This window comes from Platalea leucorodia (genome assembly GCF_965183815.1).
Source record: "Platalea leucorodia genome assembly, chromosome: 14".
Classification (NCBI taxonomy): Eukaryota; Metazoa; Chordata; class Aves; order Pelecaniformes; family Threskiornithidae; genus Platalea; species Platalea leucorodia.
The window spans coordinates 76,099-92,173 of NC_138836.1; the positions used below are offsets into that span (position 1 = coordinate 76,099).

At 45.3% G+C, this 16,075-nt stretch overlaps 1 protein-coding gene across 1 annotated transcript; it reads right to left on the reverse strand.

Moving 5' to 3' along the window:
- Positions 1-11,873: 11,873 nt before the first annotated feature.
- Positions 11,874-12,974, reverse strand: LOC309597209 (urotensin-2 receptor-like; the record flags this gene model as incomplete). Its single annotated transcript, XM_082326396.1, has 1 exon — positions 11,874-12,974. The coding sequence occupies one exon, from the start codon at positions 12,972-12,974 to the stop codon at positions 11,874-11,876; it is 1,101 nt and encodes a 366-aa protein (XP_082182522.1).
- Positions 12,975-16,075: the final 3,101 nt, after the last annotated feature.

The following is a 16,075-nucleotide window of genomic DNA, read 5'->3' on the forward strand; positions in this document are numbered from 1 at the left end:
ATTCTAGCCCATGTGTTAACTTGATTCTTTTTTCTTGGGGACAGGGAGAGAATATCCCATAACACTTCTCTACTTGAAATCACAGGATCTCTTTGAAGAGCTGCCTTATGCCTTGCCCTCTTGTAAAAAAACAAAACAAAACAAAACAAACCCCAAACATATTTAAAATCAACTAGATCCCACCAGGAGCTTCCTCGTCTCCACATCAGCCCAGACTCAGAATGGACAAGCTCCATTAATTTGGAGCAGTTTGGCAAAATATTCAATTAAGGACCCAGTGGAGTACTTGACTCGTTATCATTCCAGATCATTTGTTCTGCCTGTTTGAGAGTTACAACCCTTGACAGATTTGGATTCCATTTCATTCAACAATTTTGTAACCACAGGTAACTGCAGAAATGACGTGGCTTCGTGCTGCTGCAAGGAGGCTGTCAAAGTTGTCAGGTTTTAAAATCAGCCTGCTTTGATGACTCTTCTGTTTTGCAGAATTTACCTTGCAGCGTTTACTCTGAAAAACCCGTTTAAAAATTATTTTCCTTTTTTGCAGCATTTAAACTAAAAGCAAAATACAAGAAGTTCATGGATGCCTTTGTAAAAGACTGGTATATCTCCAGACATACAAGATCTGGCTTATTCTAATGCCTTCTCCCTAACAGTAAAAATAAATTTGCTTCATTCTGAAGTGTATTGTGAACAATGAGGTTCAGTACAGACTTTGCCTCCTCTTTATTTTGTGTGTACTACAGACAGGATCGGAGGAGCCACTAGCTCTTGGAGGCTCCAAACATTTTTCACTTTGGAAGTGCAAAGGGAATAAATCTGCCTGTGGTCAGCAAGGGTTTCAAGGCTTTGCTTTTTCTTTTTCCTCCTTTCTGAAGGTCTGGGGTTGACTTCCATGCTGGGAGGAGGGTATCCTTTTCACTAGCATGTGCCAGCTGACAGCCAAACCCCATGGGCATATCTGCGGCGGTAATTACACCTGACTGATACTGTGCATGAAGAATATCATGTGTTAAATTAATATAGGGCAAAGGATAAAAGCCCAAAGTAAAATAATTATTTAAAATCTGTTCACTAATTGTTTAAAATTAAGTTGTACTCATCTTGAGTCAAATGCTACTTCCCATTTAAGTCCTTCCCTCAAACCTCTCCCCAAAAGTCCTCAAATAAAATCCTTTCAGTTACAAGCCTGCCTGAATTCTCATACAGATACTTGACATTCTTAGTGCAACAGAAAAGACACGACAATAAGCTGTAAATGCTTTTTTGTCTTGCACGCTGCCTTGCAGACTCCCCAGAGCCCCTGGAAGTTAGTCCAGGCTCCAGAAGGCATCCTCTGGGTGATAAACTTGCTTCCTAAACCTGAAACAGAAGAAACGTGTGCCCAGCAACTGTTAGATCAACAGCAACAGAAAAACGATGAGACCATGAAAGCCGTTCTCCTGCTTGCACTTACTGGGCTCTATTAAATGCTCATACTTTGCTATCCTGTCTGTAATGTCATTTTTTTTCATTGGATGAGAATTTGGTCCCAAAAGTGCCTGAGTGCTTACAGGTGAGTTGTTTCTAATTAAACATCTCATTGGAGATTGATGGCAGCTTCAGAGAGATCTTAATGCCCCTGAAGCCAAATGTGGGAGGGTCAGAGCTAGTTAGGGAATAAGGACCAAAAGCATGACACCACAAGGAGAAGAGCAAATGCTATCTTGATGACTGAAGTCAAAGACCAGAGAGAAAGCATGCCTGCTCCCCCCCAGCAATGAGGGTACGCAAAGGTTTTCAAATCCGGAGAAGGTAAGCACTGTTTTGGAAGGCTAAATTTAGCAGTGATTAAATGAGCTCTTAATTAACCAAATATTCCCCCTGCTTGCCTTTCCAAATTATTCAATAATTGAACAATTATAATGAGCTCAGCAAGTAATTGCTATCCATTCCAGGCACTGCCCTTGCCAACTGCAGCCTTTGAAACCACCAGCTGATAATGTGCTGGGAAACGAAGTCCATGATGTGTGAGTCAAATAATTGAAAACTGAACAGGAAAAAAACCCCACAGGTTCAGAGGCAGTGTAAGGAAAACTGCTCCCCCATGCTGAGTCCTTAAGTGTGTAGTCCCTTCCAGACTGAAGATCCATCATAGAAATTATTAGTGTGGACTGAAGCTGCAGTACTATGTTTTCATGAGTGCTCTGGCAAAGATATAAAGGTTCCTGGTGGTTATTCTGCCTCACCAGGCCTTAGAAAGCCTCCCTGGGGGCTAATGTGCATCTCCAGAGACAGAAGCCACTGCCTTGCTCGCCAGCCAGAAAGGAGAAAACAGAAGGTAAAGCCCAAATCCTCTGAGAACGCAAGTCTTAAAGATATTTCTAGTTGCAGTGGGGTAAAAGTTATTGGATTGTGAATTCAGCTATTTACTGGTCTGAGCAATATTTTAAACAAGAACAAGCTCAAGTGCATTAAAGCTTTTCACCTATGATTTTTAAAACAGATTTGAAGATGTTGTTTCACAAGCACTTCTTTTCATGGCCCATCAGCTGTATTGGTTTAGCTGCCTAGGGGTGGACAGTGAATCTGATTGGGACAAGAAATAATTATTTTTGGCTTGATTGAAAAAATAAAACAAAACAACCCTATAAAGTAAAATGGCTTAATCCTTTAAAACCACAAGGCTGTAAAAACAGATGTACCAGCCTAAATGAGGGGACAGAGGAGGTTGAAGCTGGAGCAACAGTAAAGGAAAAGCTTGTCAAATTCTACTCCTAGCTATACAGACATAACTTCTCTAATGTAGCTGAAGGATCTACTTACAGCAATTACACTTACAGAAACATGTCTGCTTTCTGATCAGATTGTGGAAATCAATAGAGACTCCTGCCTTCTCTGTGGGCAACCCAAAACAACAGATTTGAAATTCAAAAGGTGTGAAATTTCCCCAAAGCCTTGAAACTCTCACTGGGGTATTACGGAGTCTGATGGGTGGTGTTTTTAGCTGTGGAGCAAAGCAAGGGTGGAACCAGAGTCCCTGGGAGAGTCTGCAAGTTGTTGCTCAGACGGAAACGTAACACAAAGGAAGGACAGAATATGTGGAGACAGAAAAGAAAAGCCTAAGATTAAAATAAGAATGCCAAAGACAGCAACATGCTAAAAACAAGCACATATTTCTACTGCACAGATAAGCTAAACAGTCACATTTGATCCATGATCTTTCCGTAAAAGCTCTCTTCAACGTGGGCAGGAGATTCCGTCTATGGAGAGTGATGGGAATGCACATCATCAAGGCAGGTCCTGGGATGAAGCCTGTAATTACACATAGACCCTCCACAGACGGAGTCTGAAACACATGCCTCAGAGCTCTGCAAGATAAACATTTACTGAAGAATGTGACAGAAGACAAAAATGCCTGTTAAGATGCTGCTTTGATGCTTTTTTTGAGATCTAAGCCAACATTCTCGTGCCAGCGAGCTTCTCTATGTCTTTCTATGACACTATCAGAGCAGCAGAGACGTCCTGCTCCTGTTACCCCACACTGCCTCTGTATCTCCTAACTCTGCACTGTGAGGGCTTGGCACTTGTAGCAGACTTTAGAGGCTCCTGTACCAGGTTTCCTTGCACGCACAGTGAACAGGGCAAGAAGAGAGGAGGATTTGCAAGGAAGTCAAGCTGGGACTTGGCTGTGTCTCAAATGGGGCATGTGGCTGTCAGATGAAATATTGGTTCTGCACCGAGATCCTGACAGGAGGCGAGATTTCAAGAAACCGTAAGCCTCCGGCAGCTGTCAGTGCCTGCGCATGTGCTCTTCTCTAGAGCCCCCTTGGGGTGCCCATCTCTTCCCCATCCTATTTCAATACCAGGTTTAAAGGCTTATTACTGGAGGCAGCATGAAGCTGACGTAGTACTGCCTTCCTAAGCCTCCTCTCAGCCTAACACAATTTCTCTGTGCTCTCATTAAGATTAATGAGTAATTCAGTGTGACACATTAACTATTTCACTTTTGCATTTTGCAGGTCGTGTAGTTGTCAAAGCCCTTCTCCCCACACCTGAGACCCCTCTCATCCCTGCTTCCACAGGGCCCCTCTGGGGCTGCGAACACACGAGGACTCAAGTTGGGGGAGATGCAAACAGTTTCCCAAGGCCATGAAGTTATAGGTTTAAAGTTTTTTTTCTTGTCTTTTATTGGACTAAACCTAAGACTTCTTACAGGTTTTTTTCTGAATAACAGAGATAAATATTGAATACCCAGGGCACACAATGCCTGGTAGAGAAAATATTCACTTATATGGATGGAGGTAAAAGACTAAGGGATGCTCCAGCTCTGTCCCCATCCCTCCACTGTGGTCCCCTCCATTTAGGTCAGATCTGCAAGGAGCTTTTTCTGGGCACTGTAGGCTGTGGACCTTCACTTTCTCATCCTGCCTAAGAGAAGCTGCTGCAAAGTTAGAGGCGGCGCTTTGAAATTTGAGAGATGTTTGCCATAATAAACTCACCTTTTTATTAAAACAAACAAATGAATGAAAACAGCCAAGCAAAGTTACTTGGTTGCTATTTCCTCTGCTTCTGTTGTGAATTACTTGTGCTGTGCCTCAGGCAGGCAGAGGTTCCTCGACAGATTTAATCATTCTAAAAAGGTGCCAACAACAAAATGACAGGGAAGCTCTGCTGTGTTTAGCAATCAGTGATGAGTATTGGGATAATTCTTTCTATTCAGCCTTCACTGCCCCAAGATCCTGCTGTTGGAGCAGGCTGCGACCTGGGCTCTGCCTGGGAACGATGCCCTACCTTTACCTCCACTGACCCCTGTGCTCCCAACCCATAATGTGAGGAAGCAGAGGCTCCCAGGAGGTAAAGAAGAAAGATTTTGCTTCCCTACCATATCCCCTGCTATTGTTTCTCACCAAAGGAGGGGCTTTAGAGAGGGTATTGATACACTGAAATGATGATGCTTTTATCAGGAGACTCATTTCAGCTGTGTTCCCAGCAAGCCAGCCAAGCACAGCTGCCATTGCTGTGGGCTACATGATCACCTTCACTGACCGGCTGCTGTTAATAAAAACCAGAGAAGTTCTGGTACACAAACATTTCTTCTGTTTGACCATTAACAGTTAACCTGAACCCTAAGTTATCCCTACAAGGAGCACTTTTCCCTCCTGTCAGTAGCAGCTCTCATCCAAGGATCTCAAAACATTTCATGCACGTCAGTGATGTCTTAAAACTCTTGTGCGGACAATGGAAATAGTGTCGCTGTTTTCTAGGCAGTTAATGACCAGCGACACAAGAATAAGCGACTTCCCTGAGGTCACAGTGCAAGTCAGTGGTGGTTTTGTACGAGAAGCCAGGACTTCTGACCTTCCCCCATTTCAGATCATCTCTCCCTTCAGCTCCGATGGTGAGTGCTGCCTTGATAGGCATCTCCAACATCAAAACTCTTGTTAATCTCTTCTGGATTTTATTAGCTGTCTTGCGCCAAGCCTGCCTGGGTTATTTATCAACAGCACTAGTGTTTTTGGGATGAATGGCCAGCGTGCCCCCACCAGCAGATGACATGAAGGAAGATAAACGTATCCACTTGAGTGGGATCAGATAACTGCTGCTACCGCAAGGCAGGAGGCAGGCAGGTGCTGCAGTCTTCCCATGTAATCCTGCTACCGCTCCTTAATCTGAATGCTGCCCAGGGGCAGAAAGCTGCTTTCAAAATGTGGTGGCTAGAGGTAACTAGGGCTCCAGCTGATTTCATAATAATGCCATTCCTATAAGATAATCCCTTCTACAGTGTTAAATGAAAGAAAAAAAAATGTTACAAATAAAAAAGCAGAAACTCAATTTAAATCAGTGGGGTTACTGGGATTTTGAGTAGTGCAATGCTGGGAGCTGGCTGTCAGCCCATGCTCCCCAAAGGGAGGATGCTGCAGGAGCTCAGCACAGGAGCTGGTACTGCCTACTGCCCTGCACAGCTTGTCTGGTGGGACCGGCACGTCTCTGAAGGTTTAGGTGTTCTCTCCTCTGTGTGTGTCTTCAAGAGTGCCACTCTCTCCCCTTTCAGCATTACTACATTACAGTTAATTTACCTTCTCCATCCATCCACATTTTTGACAGGTAAGTTCAGTGTAGCCTGAGAAGTAATTGCTATATAGTGCCATTTCCTGGGAGGCTTCTTGCAAGAGCCAGCCTTGTGGTTCTCTAATGTCAAGCTGATATTAAAAAAACCTAACAGGCATAGAAGTGTTGTGAATTTGATGGACGTCCCTGATGAATTTTGCAGGAGCGCATATATGAAGCAGTAACTTGTCTCCAAAACACCGTGTTTATGGACACACCACATTTAGTTTCAGGAATCTCCCTTGCTTTGTTTGGATGAAATCATGTTTGGTTTTAGTTAAGAATTCAGGAGCTGAATTCAAGATCCTAATGGGAATGCACAAGGAAAGGTTAACAACACCTTGGAGAGACAGTGGTCTAAACAAGCTGAAAAAAATTTAGCAGATTTTACTTTTCCGGCATTAGCACCGCTTTGGTTTTAGAACTGTATCCTCTGCCAAGCACGGCTTATATTGCTGGATGGTTTGATTTTGCACAAACTTATTTACTACTTTCCTTCCAGATATCTTGATGGAGGGGTTTGGGTGGGATCTTCTGCAATATTGAAGTTCAGCCTTCTCCAACAAATTCAATTAAAGCTTTTTAACTCTTTAGTTTGTTTCTCACTGTAGAAGCATTCCTAGTGTTTACAAAAATGTTTCATTTAAATTAAAATTTAAATTATAAATGGAGAGAACCAGAAAAGTAGAGCCCAAACGCCAGAAGAATTCTTTAGGATTCATTTCTCCCTTTCCTCTTTTAATTGTCCCTTTCTTGGGTGGGGAAAAAAAGGAAAGTGTTGCAGCAATTTTCCTTTGGTATATCCCTTTGGGAACCTTTTCTCTGGGGACAGAAATGCTCTAGTTGGGACCATAGATCACAAAGCTCAGTTTTTGACCATTTGAAACCTGCTAGGATGAAGTTAGTCTCCCCCAAAGGTGATATACAGCACGCTAGAAATTTGGTGTGGGCAGAAAGCTGGATTCCTGAGCAGAAATTTTTATAATTAAAAAAAAAAAAAAGTAAGATATGTCCCATTTAGGGTTTTAATATACCTCAATAACTTCTTTCAATGTTGAGTGTCTGACAGAAGCTTGTGACATCCTAGAGGTTTGGCCGAGCAAGCCAGCAGCGAGCTCCTTCCTCTGCTTTCACCAAACTCAACCTGGGCCATCCAACCCCCCCTGATACTTTGCTGCCAACTGATATATCCTTTCTCTCTGCTGTGTTTTAGGTACTTTCCCAAACAAGGGCCAAAAGGCTTGTATTATAATAATAATAATAACAACAACAACAACAACAAAAACTACAACAACAACAACAATAACTTTAAAGGGTACTTATATCCTGTGAAGCTGCTCCTACAATTTTGAAGACAAAGCAATATATTCTTATAAGCCACAGCAATTAACTCCACGTATCCCAGAAAACCTTAAAACTAACAGTAACAACCAATATTATCAGGCAAAAAAAAAAAAATACAGCTGGGCTAAACTGTAGTTAGTCACCAGCTCTGGGTGTTTCTGTGGGTGCTGACAGTGAGGATGCTGTGCAAAATGACAGGAATAAAGGTACTCTGGGTTCAGCATAGAAAGAAATGTGTGAGAGGAAAGTTAGCACTTGGAAGTAGGATTTCTCTTCACAACAGACTTTTCCCCTTCGTATGTTGTGGTAACATTATACTTTAAACATTTTAAATGTTGTTATATAGTTAGGTTGTGCCCTGATTGTATGCAACCACTACGTTTTAAAGCCTAAAATAAAAAGCAAATTTTCTTCCTGAGACCTCAGGATGGAAGATTGCTGCTGCCACCAGAGGGACTCAGAAACACGACGGTAGGAGCCAAGCATCCTCGAACCGGCCAAACTTCCCGGCGAGGACGTCTGACTTTCAGGGGCTGCCTTCATGATTTCTCAGGTGCTGCATTACCCGCTCCCATGGCTTGAGGGCTGGGCTCAGATATGAGGTTTATGCACTTTCTCCTCTCATCATGCTGATGGGGGAACAGATTATGAACTTAGTCATCCTGCCTGTTCTCCTCGGTTAATGCAACTGGGCAGCAAGCCGTGTGTTTTGTACCATGCAAGGTACAAAATGCTCATAAAATCACCTCTCTTTCACTGGCTTCCCTGGTATTCAATCACACAATGAGCACCAAAAATGACTGCTAAAGTAGCAGTTTAATTAAAACGTTAATGATTTGCTTGCACTCATGATTAAATTGTAATGTGGGGCTTCTGAGCATTTATTGCAAATTTGGTTTTAAAAAGTGGGGAGAAAGATGATAAAAAAAATGCGTGACTGAAGGTAGAGTCTGCAAAAAGTCTTACAAAGTAAGGTTCAAATAGATTCTCTTGTGTCTGGGGAAAACAACTATTCTCACTTGTCCCACAAAGAACCAGCATTTTCTCTTTTCAAGTGAAAGCAGAAAAATTGCCATTGCTGCAGTAGATAGTACCTTAGATTAAAGGAAGGAAAGAGCACTCAGGATGAAACTGCATTTCTTTCACAGTCTGTGTTGGTTTTTTTTTTCCTGTGTGTCATAAAAACCTAAACCCTAAGGGGTGTTGGAAAAGATTTTCTAGTGATTAAACTATTTTCTTTCTTGTAAAGCATGTATGGAGTTTTGCAGTGACAGCCTCTGGCCCAACAACAAAAATGCTGTTGCCTTTCCTAAAATTACCATTTCCCATTTTGCTGAAGAACTAGCTGTGTCACTAAACCTGCAGGAAAATTTCATTTACAATTAAAAAAACACATTAAAAACAACAGGATTACAATAATTTGGGTATGATAAATGATCCCAGGGTACACATAGCTTGCCTTCTTGGAATGCAGGAGAATAGCCAAAGTAAAATTATTTTCAAGGAAATCACCACATTTCGCTTAGTTACAGCCCGACTGACTTCCCTGTTGTTACTTCAGCCCTGGCCTGAGATGCTTCAGGTTTACCTATGGTAAATCTTGTCACTATAAGATACACAGAGTTTACAAAGTCCCATCACCTGGATTCTGGTTGTGTGTCTATCTCAATTTTGATAACTCTTTTGTAGCCTCTGTGGCTGTGGAGACAAGATGTGGTTTTAATCTCGTGGGTTTAATCTCATGGTTTTGGGAATTCTGACTCATGCTTTTTGGTGTTGAGGACAGGTGATACCTCTCCCTCACGCAGAAAAGAGCCCGAGCCGCTTTACAGCAGTTTTGCATGGCCTGCACTGACTCCAGGGAGATGTGCTTATGAATACTGAGGTCCTACCAAACCAACACCCTCCCCAAAATACTCTGGGTGAGCTGCAGGCAAAGCTGCCCCTTACAGGTAACTTAAAGGTTGTGTCAACTCCGGACAGGACTCTGTGCTATAGAGAGGCAGCAGCAATCCCCTTCCAAAGCTACCTACCAGATTAATTTTTGTTGTTAAAGGAATATACACAAAGACTGTCTCCTCATTTCCGAAACATGAGCACACCCAGAAGAGTCAAGCTTGCCCAATTACAGACAAGAGGAACTCAGTTAAAACATCTGCTCTTGCGGGATGTTTATGAAGTGGGTCAAACCTACTGACTTTTGGCAGTTTAACTGGTCCGATGGGACAATAAGAGGGATGTTGTTTCTGTAATTCATCTTTTAAATTGAGCTCAGATCCCCAGGAGTACAAGAGGCTCCTGAGGAGTTGTGTTTCTGAAGGTCTGCACTGTGTTGGGTAAGTGGCCTTCCAAGGACCTTCTCCTCAGGCCAAGCAATGGAAATCAAGACACATCAGCACTGTGTCAGGGTGGGTTTTTCTTTCTATAGCCATAAGGAATTTTTTTTTTTTTTTCTCAGAGGTGGGCAAATGGCATGTGCAACACCTGGAAGGGATGCAGCCATGCTTGGCTCTGCCAGGATGTCTGTCTGGCCACACCGTTATGCTCCCTGAGAGCAGGACGGCACAGCACACCTCGCAGATGACGCACGTCCTCCAGCCTTCCCACACCACCTTTTGAGTTAAGTCTTATCTTTGTTATTCTTACATGGGAGTGACTTCTAGCCTCAGAAATGGGAAGCAAAGGAAAAGTAACAATGACTTCAGAAGGAATAATTAAAAAATAAATTAGTTACTGAAAAACTGTTCTTAAAAACTGTTGAAGCCCGCTCTCCCTGCCAATTCCCAACATGAACTGTGTGTTAGTTCCCCTATTTCATAAGGAAATGGGCACCATTAAGTCTATTTATACTGCCCAGCTCGGCAGTCTACACAATACTGGAACATGTTGAAGTGGTCACCAGTGTTTCGAAGACAGTCCTGTGGTTAAAAGCAATACAAGCAATTCTCAGGTGAGTTACTTATTTCCCCCTCTCTGAAAAGCACCCCAGCAACTGCCTCTATAAAAAGAATGCCTGACTCCCGGCACAGGAACGTGCTTCCCTGGTCTTCATCCAACATGTTCCCTGAAGGGTTTATTTTTCTGCTGTTAGTTGAGTGCATAAAATCCAGCGTGTTGCTGTGCTGTGTTCTCTGCTCCCAATCCTTGGCTGCGGTGTTGGCACTTTGTGTCTCTGCTTTAGCACAAACGTACCCTAAAGTTTGGTGTGTGACACGAGAGGATTACCCAAGGACACAGGAACCCAGTAACACTGCAGGGCTGGAGTGTAACTCCTCTCAGTCAGATGGGGGTCGGAGTATGCCATAAGAAAGTGGAAAGGACTGTTCCTTAAGCAATCGCCTGCTATTTCAGAAGCCCCTGGACATCACTAGCTGCAGACGATAGTTTATGCAACTCGCATCGTGCTTTACTTATCCCCAGAGTCTGTCCCAGAACAGGAAAGAGGAATATTGAACCCAACTTCATCCCCACGTACATGAGCTCTTCAGAGAACAGTTGGGAACGGCAGCCTCTCCCCTGGAAACACACCCCCCCGAGCTGGGTGAAGAGACCATGCGAGGGGAAACCGGATGGTGGTCCACTTTTTTGTCCCTTTTATGAGGAGTCTCATGATATAGGATTCAGTCATTTTTCTTAGAGCCTCAGGTCTTTGAGTGATAGGATTATAAGACATTTTTCTTTCTTTCCAAGGTACATTTTCAGTTTCTCAAGCCCTGTTGACTGTTGAGAAAGGGACCAATTTTAAAAAAAAATCAGTGGCAAATTCAAATTGCCTTAGGTAGAAACCTTAAGAAAAGGGTTTTTTTTAGGTAATCCTGTGGTTTCTGACAGATTACCTTGTGGTTTTTGAATGCTTGGAGTTCAAAGTGCTGCTGCAATGAATTTTAAAATAGAGACTTTAAGCTTGATGAAACTGTAGTGCACTATAATGTAACAGGAAATAGGAAAAGGGGCTTAAAGGTCTTTTTACACACTCTAGAAACAGACAACGGTAATATATAGGGAAAACCCAAGGCTTGCAGCTAAATTAAGCAATACCAGGACAATTTCAGACTATTGCAGATCTGACCCAGCTGTTGCCTGAGGATAGCACTGAGAAACCACACAGGAGAAACGGTGCAGAGCTGGAGCTGGGCAAAACTCAGCAAAGCGTGAAAGGAGTTTGTGGCAGAACTGAACAAAGTATCCACCTCATCTTCTGCACCCAAAACCTTGAAGGATTTGTCCTGAATGGCTGCTGGCTCCCGACAGGAGCCCCGTGATAGCCATAAGCCAGATGGAAATTGAAACGCATACTTGGGTTCACACAACTTCTTGCCCCTAACTAAAGCAACCACCAGAAATGAGTTTTTAGGACCCTTCAGGGCTAAGGGGTCCCAAAGCCCTACCTTGGCCAGACGCTCTGCTGGTCCTGGTGTCTCTGGAGCGCCTCCTCTTCCTTACTTGTCCTTCAGCGTGGCCATGCCCAGGGCCTCTGAGCTGTAGTCATACTGGTTGCTGGAGGACATGGACCGTCCCCAGGAGCACTGCAGGTTGGTGCCCCTCTTGTGAAAGGAGGATGTGAACCTGTAGAAGTTGCGGTGCCTGTTGCGCAGGTATTCCCTGTAGTTTTTGGTGAGCAGGGTGTAGAGGAAGGGGTTGATGCAGCTGTTGCTGTAGGTCAGGCAGGTGACCAGGTAGTTAATGCACTTTTGGGTTTGGGTGGTGAGCTGCAGGGAGCTGCTGTAGAGTCGCACCAGCTGCCAGATCCAAAATGGCAGGAAGCAGGCCCAGAAGACCAGCACGATGCTGAAAATCATGATGAGGACCTTCTGCCGGGGGGATCTCTTGCTCTTCTCCTTGTGGGGGGGGTTCCTCTGGGACTCCAGGTAGGTCCTGGCCAAGCGCGTGTAGAGGAAGCCAATGATGATTCCTGGGGCCATGATGCTGGTGCTGAAGAGCACCGTCAGGTAGGTCCGGTAAGCGTCCACGCTCCAGGTGGGTGCACACATCCTCTTCACCTTGCCCTCTGCCTTGCCCCCCTCGGTCAGGGTGACCATCAGCATCATGGGCAGAGTAAGGAGCAGCGAGACCGACCAGACAGCCCCCGCTGTGACCTTCCTGTAGCCACGCGACCGCTTCAGGGTGTCCAGGGGCCGGGTGACGGCCAGGTAGCGCTCAGTGCACATGAGGGTGAGGGTGAAGATGCTGGCGTGCATGGTGAGCAGGTCCAGGCTGAGCAGGATGCGGCACCCCAGGTCCCCGAAGTACCAGTCCTGGGCCAGATAGGTGCAGACGATGAAGGGGATGGTGGAGAGGTAGAGCAGGTCGGCCAGGGCCAGGCTGACAATGGAGCTGTACATGGGGGCGGCGCAGCGCGCCGAGTGGCACATCACCACCAGCGTGTAGACGTTGCCCGCCACCCCGGCCACGTACATCACCGACAGCACCGTCCCGAAGGCCGAGGGGATGAGCAGGGGGCCGCCTCCGGGGGGAGCCCCGCCGCCGCCCGCCGCCGCCGAGGCGTTGCCCCCCGCCGCCGCCGTCCCGTTGGGCTCCATAGGCGGCGGCGGCGGCCCCGCAGCCTCGCACCGGCCCCGGAGCTCCCGGCCCCGCCGCCGGCCGCTCCGCCCCCCGCGGGAGGCAGGGCGGTGCCGGGCCGCCCGCGGGGCTGCCCTCGGGGGAAGGGCTGCCACCGCCCCCCGCCCCGCCGGGGGTCCCCCTCTCCGCGGCCCGAGGGAGAGCGGGGACCTCCCCCCGCCGCCGCCGCTGCCCGCCCGGCGCGGGGCCGGCAGCGCCGAGCGGAGCAGGCGGGCAGGTGCCGTCCCGGAGGAGGCGACTCCGTGCGGGGCCCCCGCGGCAGCGAGGCGGCAGCCGGAGAGGGCGCGGAGGGAGGCGGCGTGTGGCCGCCCTCAGTCCGGGCGGGGACCTGGCGGAGACGGGCTCCCCGAGCTGCGAGCAAACCTGGAGCGCTCCATGCCCCCCGCGAAACTAAACCTGCCAGGCAGATGTAGGCTGTGGGAGCTTCGTAGAAAGTTTTCCTGGCCACTCTGCTGTAATCTGGCTTTTCTCTCCCGGGTTAGCATCGTTGGAGATAGGAACGAGCTGCTTTGCTTGAAGTCATCAGTCAAAGAAATCTCCGTGGGCAACAGGGAGAGCCAGAGATATCCCGTGTGTTTCTCAGGTAGACAGCACATAGTGTTTCAGATACATTCGGAGATAGACTTAGATGGAGGTGGATACAAAATCGGGGCTGAAATAGCCTCTTTTTGTCGTGGAAATAGCTTTTATTTTGAATTTTACTCTGAATAGCATGGCAATGTTATAGTAAGATTTAAATTTGAGCTTTAGTGACAGCTGATTCACCTGAAGAGGGTGAAGTACAGAGTGTGATGAATGAGGTTTACAGACGCAGCTTTTCCAGTTAGACAGCAAATCTGGGGACAGTTGCAAAATCAATGAATGCCTTACATTTCCATCTTATTTTAGAGAAAGCAGAGATTAGGGCAATCCATAGTCAAAGGACAGCTTTCCAAGGGTACAAGAGTGCTGTATTTTTTTTTCAGCTCCCCTTGATTTCCCATAGGAATTAACTGGCTTTTATGCCTTCAAACATTTTTGCTTGCATCCAGAGTGCTAAAATGACTGCTGTGTGTATATTTGCTTGTTTTAATCCCTCCTGAAAGTGCTTTTGTGCAAACTGTCATCTAATTCTCTGTGGCATGCTACAAAGTGGTGAAACTCTTGTGACTCGTAGGAGCAGAATTTACCCCTATAAAAATACTATATTGAATACTCAGTTATAATTTGCTGTACAGTTAACACACACACACAGGTGTAACTCTGATTTCCTACCCAGTGCTGCTCATGAATGTACATGTCTGTTTCCAAAGCTCTCCAAATCCTTCAAGCTATATTCAATAACGTAGCTGGCTCAAACATTATTCGAATGCTGGTGAGGGAGAAGAATCTAAATTCAATTATTGTCGAGCAGGGATTTGTTTTATCAGATTCAGCCATCACACTGACAAAGTTTGGATCCAGGCGCTGAGATGGAGATTTTTTTTTTTTCACTGGAAGTTCGGACTCCGTCCCATGCCAGCGCCCTCGGCAGCCCTGCATTCCTCTGTGACAGCTGAACTGAGCAGCTGGGAATGCAGGCGGATACCTTACTGGGGCCAAATCCTGCCTGCATGGCAGTCAAGGGGATTGACTGCCACAGACTTCAAGTAAGATCCGGATTTGGCATAAATAGATAATCTCTGAGAATTAGGTTGCACGTAACCTTTGCAGTCCCGTCTCCTTTTTGTTTTGAAGCTGTTCTCTGCGCTGTTTTGTTCTCTGTCTTCCTTTAACGTCCAGGACAGAGGACCAAAAGAGAACAGAATAGATATTTTGTTGTCTGCCGTGTTACCTGATTTGTTTTGGGTGAGCACACGAGATGATACAGATAGATAAGCAGAGTGATACATTCTTCTAAACAGAGAATTACTTAATCTGTTTAGTAAATACCTAATTTCAACTTTCCTTTTTTTCTTCCAGTAGAAGACTATTTAATTGAGCAACACTAAGCATTAGTGAGTCTGTGAGACACTTGTTTTCTTAAACATGTAGGATACTCACATGTATCCATGGGAACTTACTCCTATGAATCTCTTAAAAAATAGTTTGCTGCCTGAAGTTGTTCTGCAAAGTCTGTTCTCTGAGCAAGAGGCACTTTTCCCCTCCAAGGCTCTGCTCTTGCAACGCACCGAGTCTCTTCTGCACACCCACAAGAATTGACATAGCACTCGATGCCCGGTGGAATTGGGTCTGGAGTGTTTGACAACTGTGATCAATCAGAATTAGAAAAGGGACGATGCAGGAGTCTGGAATATTGATGTTTCCTGTTTGTCTGTGTACACAAGACACATAGTGTGGGTGACGAGCTACCAGAAGAAGTGGTGAATTTTCCATTTCTCCAGCTGTCTAAGTAAGGACTGTAAGTGCCTTTCTGGAAGATGTATTTTAATCAAATAGAAATACAGAGCTCAGTGCAGAATTACTCTCAGAATAAGTCCTCAGGACATGTTGTACACAAAACCAAGTAATCACAGATCAAACTGTCTTTTATGAAACTCAAAATCTGTTAATACCCATGTGTTTTTTCTTATAATATCCTAAAAAGTATTGATATGAAAATGATTAATAATGTACTTCAGGTGCAAAATTTCCCCTCTGGAAGCATTTGTCCTAATGCACAAAAACATACCCAGCCATCTTAAAATATAGCTCCATTGTGCATTTTATTGTGTTTTGAATAGGAAATTTTTTTCAGGTGCTCAGTGCCTAATTTCAGAATTTCCTAATAAAATTGTCTGCTTATCAGGAAGTAGACAATAGCAGTCTAGATGATGAGGGCCATTTTGGTAGCCATGTCCAATGTCTTTTTTATAAACCCCTTGATTTACTGAGTGAATAGCTGGTACTCCTTTGTTTGGTTATGAAGGTCAGAGTATATATGGTGGGCAGCTGAAAGCTGTAGTCTTGGCAAATTGAAAGGCGGCTCTCATTGCTCCATTCAGCTGTGACAGGTTTCAAAACTAAGCGCCGGCTGGGCAAAAGGAGGGCAGCGAGTGAGTGTTTGGAAGCAGAGGCTCCCCGTTATGGACTGTCACTGTAA